The 13,093-nt window shown below is 40.6% G+C and overlaps 1 protein-coding gene across 1 annotated transcript in view; it reads left to right on the forward strand.

Annotated features, from left to right (window-relative positions):
• Positions 1-13,093, forward strand: part of TEX10 (testis expressed 10) — a 97,337-nt gene that overhangs the window by 22,996 nt on the left and 61,248 nt on the right. The window contains exons 6-8 of the mRNA XM_075586407.1: positions 9,846-9,984; positions 11,223-11,398; positions 12,556-12,733. Of these exons, the coding sequence (XP_075442522.1) occupies positions 9,846-9,984; positions 11,223-11,398; positions 12,556-12,733 (493 nt within the window). The remainder of the gene's footprint in view (positions 1-9,845; positions 9,985-11,222; positions 11,399-12,555; positions 12,734-13,093) is intronic.

Genomic DNA, 13,093 nt, shown 5'->3' on the forward strand with positions numbered 1-13,093 from the left:
CAAGGCTCTGTTATGGGGACCCTACTCTTCTCAGTGTTCATTAATGATCTTCCCACAGTTTGTAAGGAAGCCTCAATACACATGTATGCAGATGACACAATCCTATATGCACACAGCCATAGCCTCTCTGACCTTCAACACATACTTCAGTCTGACTTTTTGAGACTCGGAAACTGGAATTCCCAAAACAAACTGTTTTTAAACACTGACAAGACTGTAACAATGGTATTTGGGACCAAGACTAAATTTGTAAAGCTTCCAGCTACTGAGCTCCAGATTAGAACCAACGCTAACACCACACTAACCCCTGTCACTAGTTTTAAATACCTGGGGTTATGGTTTGACTCCCACTTAACATTCGGGATGCACATTGATACCCTGACAACCAAGACCTATGCCAAACTAGGGGTACTTTACAGGAACAAATCCTCTCTAAGTCTCCTGGGCAGAAAGCATATCGCATAGCAGATGCTAATGCCAATTATTGACTATGGAGACATAGTATATGGCCCGGCACCTCAAACCCACCGTAGCAAACTTGACACCCTCTACAATTCAATTTGTCGTTTTGTTCTCCAATGCAACTACAACACACATCACTGAGAAATGCTCAAAGAATTAGATTGGTCGTCACTAGTGTCTAGGCGCAAAGTTCACCTTTCCTGTCTTGCCTTTAAATTCTTTATGGGCAAGCTACCCAGCTATCTGTAGAATAAGGGGAGTAAACCCCACGATGTTCGGTGCTCTAAAAAGTGTATATGTCTTGATATGGGTCAAGTAGTAAACCTTGGGTAACTTAGATGAAAAAGAAGAGATCCCATTGCAATCAATATATGAGACGTTATATATATGAATAGAGCAACAAGACTTAAAAACCTGAGGGGGGGGGCCCGTTGTGCAGGGGTTGATAGGGAGACTGGATGAGAAGCTTTGTTTAGAAACTCCTCTCCTGTACTCACGAGTAGTCAACCGGTGCCTGCTGCCCTTAACCCGCCTGGTGTCTTCACTGCTTGCTCTGTTGAACTCCCGGCGTTACTCCACATGTGCGGCGCTTCCGAATGACGTCATCGCCGTCGCCAGCCTGGTCCGGGAGGATTGCACAGGACGTGTCACGAGTGCCGGCTATCCCCGCGACTGCAAGGGGAGGGGGTATCGTGGCATCCGCCCCGTAGTGCAGGGGATCCTAGGCGTGCCCCAGCCGTGGAAATGGAATAGGCAAAGTAGATGAAATCTCGGCGGTCACTGCATGCGTAGGAACTCAGCCATGGACAAAATTAAAATCAATATTTATTCAATCTTGGTGCTGGACATCACAGAGATTCACATTCTCTGACGCATTTCATTCCGTTAGGAACTTTATCAAAGAGTACAATTAATCTGTTCACAAGTATCTTAAGTAGGCAGGTTCCTGTCTCCTATTGGCTGGATATTTGATTAGATCAGTTGTAAGCAATTTGTAAATTACTGATTGTAATTGAGCTCTTATGTGGAGACGAAGCCTGTCTATAAAGATATATTGTGAATATACAACAAACATACAAAAAGACAAGTGATAACAAAAATCAATATACAAATGGTTAATAACAAATTAAAAACAAAGTCAAGTAATGTGCAGCAACCCAATTATAAAATATATTAATAATTCCTTTGCACTTGGAAAACCTAATTAGATTTATGGAAGGCAAAATGATAATAAATATATATATATAAATCCCAAATACTAGGACCGAATGAAAGTTGGTTGTACATTGAAAGATAATATATATATACACATAAACCAATACCATATCAAAATTATATTGAAGAGTTAATAAAATGATATACACATACATATGTAGTAATGCCAATGGATTAGTACACAATAGTAACAATTCTGCAAGTATCTTCTTGTTATATACTTTGTTGTCTTTCATATATTTATGTAGGCTACATTGTATACCATATAGGAAAGTACTAACAACAACATTGATAGTTGATAAAATATAACTGTCATAGAAATATGAATCACATTAGGGATAATAGCAAAATCCAAACAATTTATATTTTTATAAACCATGCAATGGATAAGATAAATTAAATCAAATTAGTACCAAAATGTATGAGTTGAGATGCATGGAGACACACTCTCAAGACTCCCCTGGACATCAACCATGTAAGAAGTGTTTTAACTCCCATTCATGGTTAATGCCGTGTGAATGGAGAGTGTTGAGAGTGTATATCCAATACATCTCTTGTTTATTTAACATATTTTCCCTATTGCCACCTCTAGGATGGCAGGGCACATGTTCTATGGCAGAAAAAGAAAAGTTTTTAATGCCCCCGTTCCGACATTGTGCAAAGTGTCTGGGAACTGGGTGATTCAAGTCCCCTTTCTTGATTAACCGTACATGTTCAGATATTCTTATTCTGAGTGGTCTTATAGTGCGGCCTATGTATTTTTGTCCGCAGCCACAAAAAAGAATGTAAATAACAAATGAAATGTTACAATTGAGAAAAGACTTTTTTATAATATTTCTTGAGGTTGGTATTATAAGAAATATATTTCCTTTGACAAGCGTACTGGCACATAGTGCACGTTCCACACTTATAAAAACCTTTTGGAATGCTTGAAATTTGAGTTGAGTTGGACTTGGAGTTAAACATGCTTGGCGATAAGTGTGATGCCAAAGTTTTGGCTTTCCTATAGGAAAATCTAGGGCCTTGTGCCAACATTGGGCAGATGTCTTTGTCTAGTAGAAGTGTGTGCCAATGTTGTTGTTAGTACTTTCCTATATGGTATACATATTGGATACAATGTAGCCTACATAAATATATGAAAGACAACAAAGTATATAACAAGAAGATACTTGCAGAATTGTTACTATTGTGTACTAATCCATTGGCATTACTACATATGTATGTGTATATCATTTTATTAACTCTTCAATATAATTTTGATATGGTATTGGTTTATGTGTATATATATTATCTTTCAATGTACAACCAACTTTCATTCGGTCCTAGTATTTGGGATTTATATACATATATTTATTATCATTTTGCCTTCCATAAATCTAATTAGGTTTTCCAAGTGCAAAGGAATTATTAATATATTTTATAATTGGGTTGCTGCACATTACTTGACTTTGTTTTTAATTTGTTATTAACCATTTGTATATTGATTTTTGTTATCACTTGTCTTTTTGTATGTTTGTTGTATATTCACAATATATCTTTATAGACAGGCTTCGTCTCCACATAAGGGCTCAATTACAATCAGTAATTTACAAATTGCTTACAACTGATCTAATCAAATATCCAGCCAATAGGAGACAGGAACCTGCCTACTTAAGATACTTGTGAACAGATTCATTGTACTCTTTGATAAAGTTCCTAACGGAATGAAACGCGTCAGAGAATGTGAATCTCTGTGATGTCCAGCACCAAGATTGAATAAATATTGATTTTAATTTTGTCCATGGCTGAGTTCCTACGCATGCAGTGACCGCCGAGATTTCATCTACTTTGCCTACCCAGCTATCTGAACATGCTCCTCACCCTACCACATGCAGCACTTATCACCTGAGATCAGACTCCAAAAGACTGTTCATGGTCCCAAGGCTCAACAAAGTGTCCGGCCGTTCCTCCTTCTCTTACCATGCACCCCAAAACTGGAACAACCTACCGGAGACTTTCACATCCACCACCAGTTTAAGTTCTTTCAAATCTAAGGCTGTCTCACATTTTAATCTGGTCTGTAACTGTTTCATACGCCCATAATATATATTTTCTTTAACTGTGCATGCAATGTCTTGTATATAATGTATACCCTGTTCATTTATGTAACTGTATTTGTAACCATGTATTTGTCATCATAACTCTATGCCCAGGACATACTTGAAAACGAGAGGTAACTCTCAATGTATTGCTTCCTGGTAAAATATTTTATAAATAAATAAATATCCTGCTTTCACACTGGCCCTATATGACACGAGAAACATGTGGGAAAAGAACTCACAGCTGAGAAGTCTTTGTCTATCTGCGGTGCAGCTAAAGCCACTCTTGTTGAGCGTGCTCCAGCTGGTAAGTAGATGTTCAAAAATGGTGAAGTACTGCAACCCGGTAATTGAATGCTTGACAAATACTATAAAAAACGATTTATTGAAATCTGAACAGAGATCACATCACTGCAGGAAACAAACCTGACTCGTTTCGTACCTTTTATAAAGTACCATCACGGTACGAAACGCATCAGAGTTGTTTCCTGGAGTGATGTGATCTCTGTTTGGATTTCAATAAATTATTTTTTATAGTATTTGTCCAGCATTCAATTACAGTGTTGCAGTGCACCACCATCGTTGCCATTTTTTGGTGAAAGAGACTCCACGTGGTGAAAAACCTGAGATCTGGGAAATATGCCAATTTGAATACATATTTAAATTAGCATATTTTCCAAATATCTCAGGTGTGGTCATTTGTATCTCCTCACGTGCAGTATGAGTTACTCTATTTAGAGGTCCGCTCTCCTCCAGATTCTTAAAGTCCCTGAAAACTCAGCTTTTCAATGAAGCCTATCTGGCATAACACGAACATCTACTCTCCAACCCTTTTGGGACCTGCTGTCCGGCCAGACCATACTCCATCACAACGAGCAGCCACTTCACCTTTTTTTTTCAACATTGCCCCTTATTCCCTCTAGATTTTAAGCTTTCATGGTCAGAGCCCTCATATTACATTTTGTATCTAATTGTGCCGGTTTGTCCATATTTGGTATGTCATTCTGTTTATGTAGTATACATAAATAAGAAGATCAAACCGCGCTCATGCTTCCTAAAGGAGATCTTGAAGTAGATCAACTCTCCCCTCTTGCTGCTGTTGTGATGTGAAGGCACCCCTCCTCCACCGATGACTTTCGTTGGAAGACTCCGACGTCGGATGATGATAGAAAATAAACACAGAAGCGCACCAAGGGTTAAGAAAAATGTAATACACTAAGTATAATAACAAGTAAAAACTTACATATCAAAATATATAAGGCCAGTGCATAGGTGATGATAAGTCCAAACGAGTTGGTAGGCGCAGGAGGTATAAGCTGGAACTCGCAGATCAGTCCCGCGCGCTAGGGCTGACTTGCTTGGCAAAACCTCAGATGTTACTTCCGGGTTGCGGCTTGTCGCAGGACCCGTGTTGAGTAGCCCTCCAATCGCCTGTGTACTGTACTTCCTTCCCAGCACACGCCCCGCTCGAGCGAGTGGATGGAAGCAGCTCAAAGCTCCGTGGGAGAGCTGGGACTTGTACAACCAAGCGTCTGGACACCAACATGCACTGTGTGAACTCTGCAACGCGTTTCACACAATTCAGTGCTTCATCAGTATCCCCATTGCTCTGCGGATGTTGTCGCTTTACAAATAAACAATGATAATGTCAGTGGGTCCTCTCTCTCCTCCCTGTGAAAGCCCTATTTCACCTACGAGAGAGGCAATATTTATACCTTTTTATGCACGGTATTGTAGCAAAAAAGTAATGGAATTAACCCAAATAATGTCTCACCAGAAGTAAAATAACAAAGGCGGGAGATGGAGAAGTAGGTAGAGTGATAGCAATTATTTGTTGATCCAATAAAAGATATGATACAAGCTTTCAGACCTCGCCGGGTTCTTTATCAGGAAAGAAGATTAAGAATCTGAGAGGTTTGAAAGCTTGCAACATATCAACTATTGGTCCAATAAAAAGTATCACACTACTGTACCTAATCCTCCTCCCTCGTTTTGATATTTTACCACATGGAGGAAATGACTAACACCCTTCACCCTTCATCAAAGTAAGAAATAAAGAGCAGTGTATATACTGTACAAAACTGCTGAAAAAAGCAAAATTATAAAAGTGCAAAAACATAATTGTCAATACTGAGTAAAACCAAAAGCGCCTTCAAACCCAGTGTTTCTAACCATAGGACGGATAAAGAGCCACCCAGCATTTAGAGGCATACATAAAATAGAACCACTATGATTTGAGGTTGTCTGAACAATAGCTAATAGCTGTTTATTGACCCGCTCTTCATAAATGTCTAATTTTCTTATAAGCCAATATTTACTACTTGCTGAATCACGGATATCCTGAAAACCTGACATGTTGGTGGCACTTGAGGACTGGAATTTGCCACCTCTCCTCCTATATCTATCCTCTATATCTCGAAAACGAATGAGCTTGACTTCAATAGCTAAATAAAAAAATTCACAACACAAGGTTAATCAGAAATAAACATCCACTAATACCGCTAAATAAATGCAGCAAGCTGGACGTCTAACAAATAAGCAATTGTTTTTTTTAATGAAATATTAACATATTAGAATAATAGAGTAATTTCCAGTTACTCTTTGTAAATCAAAACAGATGTGACCAGAGAGACAACAAAGAGAATAAGCTTCTTACGATGGTGAATGGAGAGAGGATAATCCTGACCCGGCCATGAGTTATGAGCTGGAAACTGGGACAGCAGCATCCGATATAGCTTTCTTTTTCCCCTGTAAAGTCTAGTTATTAATTTTGTAGTCTCTCCTTTTTAAAAAATTTTTTTTTTAAAGGAGTCCTTTTATTCAGATGTGTGGTGGAGGGGTTGATGTAAAGTGGAACAAAGATATTTGAAATGAGAAATTGAACTAAATTGTGGGAAGCATAAACCCGGTAATTGTCACTCCTACAAATGACTGAGTAGTTTTTAAGTGGTGGTTAGTAGGGTGCCTACATCTTGAAGAACTTCCTGTTGAATACATGCTTAAAAGGAGGGACAACAATAACACTCTAAATATGTCAAAACATCTAGTGTTTTGAAACTTAAGATGCCTGTGCCGCCTGTTTAACTTTGAAGTATATGAAGTGCCATCTCAGACGTTTTCTTTATAATATGTAGAAGAAGAGCAAGTTCCTTACAGAGAGGACTGCACATTAAAGGAAGGGAGACATTGAACAGGAACCTAATATAAGGGAAATATTAGAAGAATGGCTGATGTGGTGTCTCGCTGCCTTAAGGCTGTAAAGCAGGCCTGCACCACATGCGGCCCGTCTGCCCTCTCTGTGCGGCCCACGATGACTCTGGCCGGGCGCCAGTTAATTAAATAAATAATAATAATAAAAAAAGTTTAAAAAAATTGCGGCGATTCATCCCTCCTCCCAGCCCCCTCCCTCTCCCTCCCAGCCCCCAGGTTTTGCGGTGCGCGGGGGCAGCAGCAGCCGTGGGTTTTTTCTTCAATAGCAGGCTGCCGGGGAGGTCAGAGCATGCCGGGGGCGGGGCTTAGTACCGGGGAGAGAGGATGTGCTGATCTAAGAGGTGTGTGTGTGTGTGTGTGTGTGTGTTTGTGTGTGAAAATGGGCTGGTCGGGGGTGGGTGTGAAAAATGGGCTGGTGGGGGGGTGGGCTGCTGACATGTGAGGGGGGGGCTGCTGACATGTGAGGGGGGGGGCTGCTGACATGTGAGGGGGGGGTGGGCTGCTGACATGTGAGGGGCGGTGGGCTGCTGACATGTGAGTGGGGTGGGCTGCTGACATGTGAGTGGGGTGGGCTGCTGACATGTGAGGGGGGGTGGGCTGCTGACGTGAGGGGGGGGGCTGGGCTGCTGACGTGAGGGGGGGGCTGGGCTGCTGACATGTGAGGTGCAGGGGGGGGGGAGAGAGTGATGAGGTGCAGGGGGGGGATACTGATGTGAGTTGCAGGGGGGGTAGAGAGTGATGTGAGTTGCAGGGGGAGGGTGAGAGTGATGTGAGTTGCAGGGGGAGGGTGTGATGTGAGTTGCAGGGGGGGGAGAGTGTCATATTGAGGGGAGGGGGAAAGAGTGTCATATTGAGGGGAGGGGGAGAGTCATTGAGGGGAGGGGGAGAGAGTGTCATTAAGGGGAGGGCGAGAGCGTGTCATATTGAGGGAAGAGAGACATGAGTGGGATGCTGACTTTTGGGTGGGGATGCTGACATGGAATGGGCTGGGGGGATGTGGAGGGGGGTATTGTATGTTTGATGTGGAGGGGGTATTGTTTGTTTGATGTGGAGGGGGTATTGTGTGTTTGATGTGGAGGGGGTATTGTGTTGGTGAGGGGGAGAGATGGGGGTATGAGAGAGAGATGGGGAGTATTGTAAAGATTGATAGTGAGGGGTTCTGGGGGAGATATGAGGATGATGAGAGGTGCTGGAGGAGAGATGATGATGATGATGATGATTTAACCCGTGCGGCCCAAATTTTTTTTCCTTGGAGCAGTTCGGCCCTTCTCACTTTACGAGTTGGGCAGGCCTGCTGTAAAGGATACAATATCACAAAGGAACAGCAATATCCAATCTTTCTGCACAAGGAACAGTCCATTATTCTAGCTATAAACCATCCTGTGTAGGATGTGAGAGAGGGGCAAAAACATCCTATGGGATGGTCGATAATCTGGGGCCGTGGAGCTTATCCTGGGAGTGGGAGGAGAGATCCCACAGTGGGCTGGAGGTGCGAGTAAGAAGTTCATGATGGTCCAGGCTAGAGGATCAGGGGTATGGACGGCCGTTGATATTTCAATTGGCCTATAATACTACTAATCCAGTCGGCCAGGCATTACCTGGCCACTAATGCTTGGGTGGACTTTAACTTTTCCACCCTGTCTTTGGGGAGAATGGCGGTTAACGACTGGTAGGGGTCCGATACTCTGCATCAGTTCTTTGTGCATCCTCCAATGTTTGGAAAGGGACATTTGTATTACAATAAACACTGAAAAACTAGTCACCTGATTTTCAGGTCACTAGGATTGTGCATTAGGGCTTAATTAAGATGGTTTCCTTAACCCTTTGCGGGCTACGACAGCAGGGTACCACATTTATTCTTGTATCCCAAATGCATAACGTTACTATTATCTGTATTAAACCTCATCTGCCATTTACCTGCCCACGTTTCCAGTCTCTCCAAGTCCTTCTGACGAGAAATTACATCCTGCTCTGATTCTATTACCTTACACAATTTAGTATCAGCAAAGATGGAGACTTTGCTCTCGATCCCAACCTCAAGGTCATTAATAAACAAGTTAAAAAGCAGGGGTCCGAGTACCGATCCCTGAGGTACTCCACTCACGACTTTAGCCCAACCTGAAAAAGTTCCATTTATGACAACCCTCTGTTGTCTGTTCTTTTAACCAGTTTACAATCCAGGTGCATATATTATTACTGAGTCCAATTTTCTTTATTTGGTACACCAACCTCTTGTGTGAAACCGTATCAAAAGCCTTTGCAAAATATAAGTAGACCACATCAACTGCATTACCCTGGTCTAAATTCCTACTCGCCTCCTCAAAGAAACAAATAAGGTTAGTTTGGCATGATCTATCCTTCATAAATCCATGCTGACTATTACTAATAATTTTGTTTTCCATTAGGTATTCCTGAATATTATCCCGTATTAAACCTTCAAGTAGTTTCCCCACTATTGAAGTCAGTCTTACAGGTCCGTAATTCCCCGGTTGTGATCTAGCTCCCTTTTTAAATATAGGCACCACATCTGCCTTACGCCAAACTTGTGGTACTGAGCCTGTGGAAATGGAGTCCATGAATATTAAATATAATGGTTTTGCTATTACTGAGCTTAACTCCTTGAGAACTCTTGGATGTATGCCATCGGGGCCAGGTGCCTTATTTACTTTAATTTTTTCAAGTCGCTTATGAACTTCTTCCTCAGTTAACCAATTGTTCATTAATATGGAGGTTGTGGCTTCCTCCTGCGGCACTACTATTGAACTTGATTCTTCCCTGGTAAACACAGAGGCAACGAATTTGTTTAATACCTCTGCTTTTTCCTTATCTCCAATATCTCTATTAGCAGTTGTTAATAGCATATATGTTAATGTTTTTCAGTGGCCACAGAGAAATTGATTCAAGCTGTTTTCATGATGTACCAGCAGAGGGACCTTCAATTTCCAGTTCGTTCCATGCTGCTGAAATTTTTTAATAGAGTTTACTTGAAGGAGGAAGATACCTGTCTCAATCTGGGGAGGTAAGCATGTGTGTCACTTTTTATGCTCCTTCGATCTTTGACAAATTTGTTTGCCCTGTACATCCATAATGCCCACCATTGCAGTTATTATATTATGAGGAATGTTATAATATATTTTGTATAACATTTTACAAGAATTCCTTTGTGATATTTAAGTGTGAGCATATCTCCCCCCCCCCCCCCCCCCTCAAATCCTACTGGGTTTTTTTTTTTTGAAAAATGAGTGAATAAACAAACATTAAAAGCAGAATTGAATAAAAAAAAATATTATGTTTTAGATGTAATTTTGTATAATACTGTAGTTCTCTCTCTCCAGGTTGACATTGTGTGTGTGTGTGTGTGTGTGTGTGTGTGTGTGTGTGTGTGTGTGTGTGTGTGTGTGTGTGTGTGTGTGTGTGTGTGTGTGTGTGTGTGTGTGTGTGTGTGTGTGTGTGTGTGTGTGTGTGTGTGTGTGATTTTTTTTTTTTTTGATTTTTTTTTAAAGTGCCAATCCCCCTCACAAAAACATATATCATTTTTAACAGAGTTTGGTACCAGGGAGTCCTTCGGAGCTGAACCGCGTTATTTTCAGCTACAGTGATCCTCTGGTTCTGGAGATACTTAGCAGTAAAGTTACCAGCATTACGTCCTGGTTTCTCACAGGGATTTAAATAGCTGTCCAATAGGAAGCATATATTGTGGCTTCCCATTGGCTTATGCGACCGAGATTTATCCGCCTCTTGTTTCCCTTGGAGGGTCGGAGACACCAGCAACTTCACCAGTAAGTGTCTCCAGAACCCAAGGGACCCTGGAGCTGAAAATAACGAGGTTCAGTTCTTGAGGACCCCCTGGATGTGTGTGTGTGTGTGTGTGTGTGTGTGTGTGTGTGTGTGTGTGTGTGTGTGTGGCCAGATTTGTAGTTTTGAAGTTATATTCTGACCATATTTAAAGCAGCAATTTATGCTGCACGGCCTATAAATATATTGTTACTGTATCTTTTGGAGCAGTTTTTGCTCATTTTAAACCTGTTTTTAGAATATTTGCACCATGCAAATAAAAGGAAATAAGAAAGATAATAAGAAAAACATGAAAAATAACTTTGAAGAAACGTTTTTGACATTTTAAAGAAAGCTGTGTTTAGTGAAAACAATATGAACTGTGCTCTAAATGTTTTTTTACGAGCGCTGTTAAATATACTAGAACATTTTTGTTTTGCAAACCATTACTTTTCCTAAAGTAATCCATTTTTTTGTTTACAGAAGCCGGAGTAAAGTTTTGGGTCGCTGGCTAGCTAACTTGCCTCTGCAGCTTGCTCATCTTGGCTCTAGGAACCCTCAACTTTCTGCTCTAATGATTGATACCATATATACTGCAGCAGCTCGTTCACACAAAGAATTGCTACACAGCCTTCAAACCACAGCGTGTCAGATCTATGGTAATTATTTATGTACTTATGTTGCAAGTTAATTCTGTTTCACAATAAAATTGCAATTATACATGCATTTTTTGCTTTACCGTTGTAAATATATCGAAGTTGAGGAACAGTAGTGTGTGTAATGATTCTCTTTGCATTAAAATTGCATACATGAAAAAATGGAACAGCTTTGCAAAAAATATAATTATGTAGAATTAAGCAAGTGCCAAATATAACAGAAAAAGAGATGAAATTAGAAAAAATATGAGTGCACGTAGGACTAGGAAGCGCCATCTAGACTCAAAAAGATGCAAAAAAAAAAAGGGAGTGGGGGGAGTCCACAGCACTAATGTGAAAAAGATAGAAAAACTTACATGTATTGCTAAAACAGGAAATAGGAAACAAAGCAGCAATGTTTCAGACCATAATGACCCTTTCTCAAGCTCTAAGAGCAGCTGTGTTCCTGTTGCCTGCTTTAATGATAGCTGTAGGGGGGAAGGGGTGGGTGCTACCCTTTTCACATTAGGCCCGTGATATAGTAGGGCTGCGCGCTGCGCCGTGGGGGCGCGCGCGGCAGTTATAGTTGACTGTGGTTAGCCAGCCATTGTATGCTAGGGCCGCGCACGGCAGTGAGCGTGGAGCCTGGCGATAGCGGGGAATACTCGGAAAAGTAAGTAAGTGTGTGTGTGTGTGTGTGTGTGTGTGTGTGTGTGTGTGTGTGTGTGTGTGTGTGTGTGTGTGTGTGTGTTTTATTCTCAACGTGTTTTTTTTTTTTTTTTAAATATAATAAATTAATAACACACAATGTACATATACATACACACACATATATACAATTTTAATACAGAAAATGCTGTTGGCAGCACTAAGGCTTGTTCCTGTCGCTCCCGGCAGCATGGACTGTACACACAAAAAGTGTACAGCGCGTAGGTGAGCCTGCACCTACTATAGAACAAGCCTTAGTGCTGCCAACAGCATTTTCTGTATTAAAATTGCTTACATTTATCTGGTTGCATTTTGTGTTTCCTTTTGGTGTTTTACAACTTGGGAAGTGATTCACCCGTTATGGAACAGGCAGAACTGCCATTGACTTGATTGGGAGTTAACACTTCTTCTGTAATGGACCTTAATGAAAAAAACAGGTTACAGCATGTTATTTTTTTGTTGTTCTTTTTTAGATCCACAAGATGGTGCTCTTGTGCTTTTACCAGCTGAGTCGCAACAACGATTAGTGCAGCTTTTGTACTTTTTGCCATTTATTTCATCTGATTTACTTGTTTGTCTGAATCGATGCTGCATTATTGAGAGACTTTCATCTAATCTTGCTTCCATGCTCATAGGGATATTACATGCAAGGTACGTTGTTAACTGTCTTATTCTCATTTTGTACTGTGACAGTTATAGGTCTGTGCTGGGTAATGCAGTGAATGCTAAAAAGGCAAGAGTGTGCTTTATGTACATCAAGATATATACGTTTTACAAGATAATGGGATAACTATGGAATTAATACTCAACAGATTATGAAAATATTGCAGAATAAACTTTTTAAATTATTCTTTTAAAATACCGTTCAGAAATAGTTTTCTCATTTTACACACATGATAAAACGTGCAACATACTACTTGAAAAACGCTTCTATATTTGCCTCAAGGTTTATTAAAAAAAAATATCTCCTTGGGAAACATAAACCAGAAACAGATAAGATAATGTTCTCAA

This window comes from Ascaphus truei, chromosome 2 (genome assembly GCF_040206685.1).
Source record: "Ascaphus truei isolate aAscTru1 chromosome 2, aAscTru1.hap1, whole genome shotgun sequence".
NCBI classification, from domain to species: domain Eukaryota; kingdom Metazoa; phylum Chordata; class Amphibia; order Anura; family Ascaphidae; genus Ascaphus; species Ascaphus truei.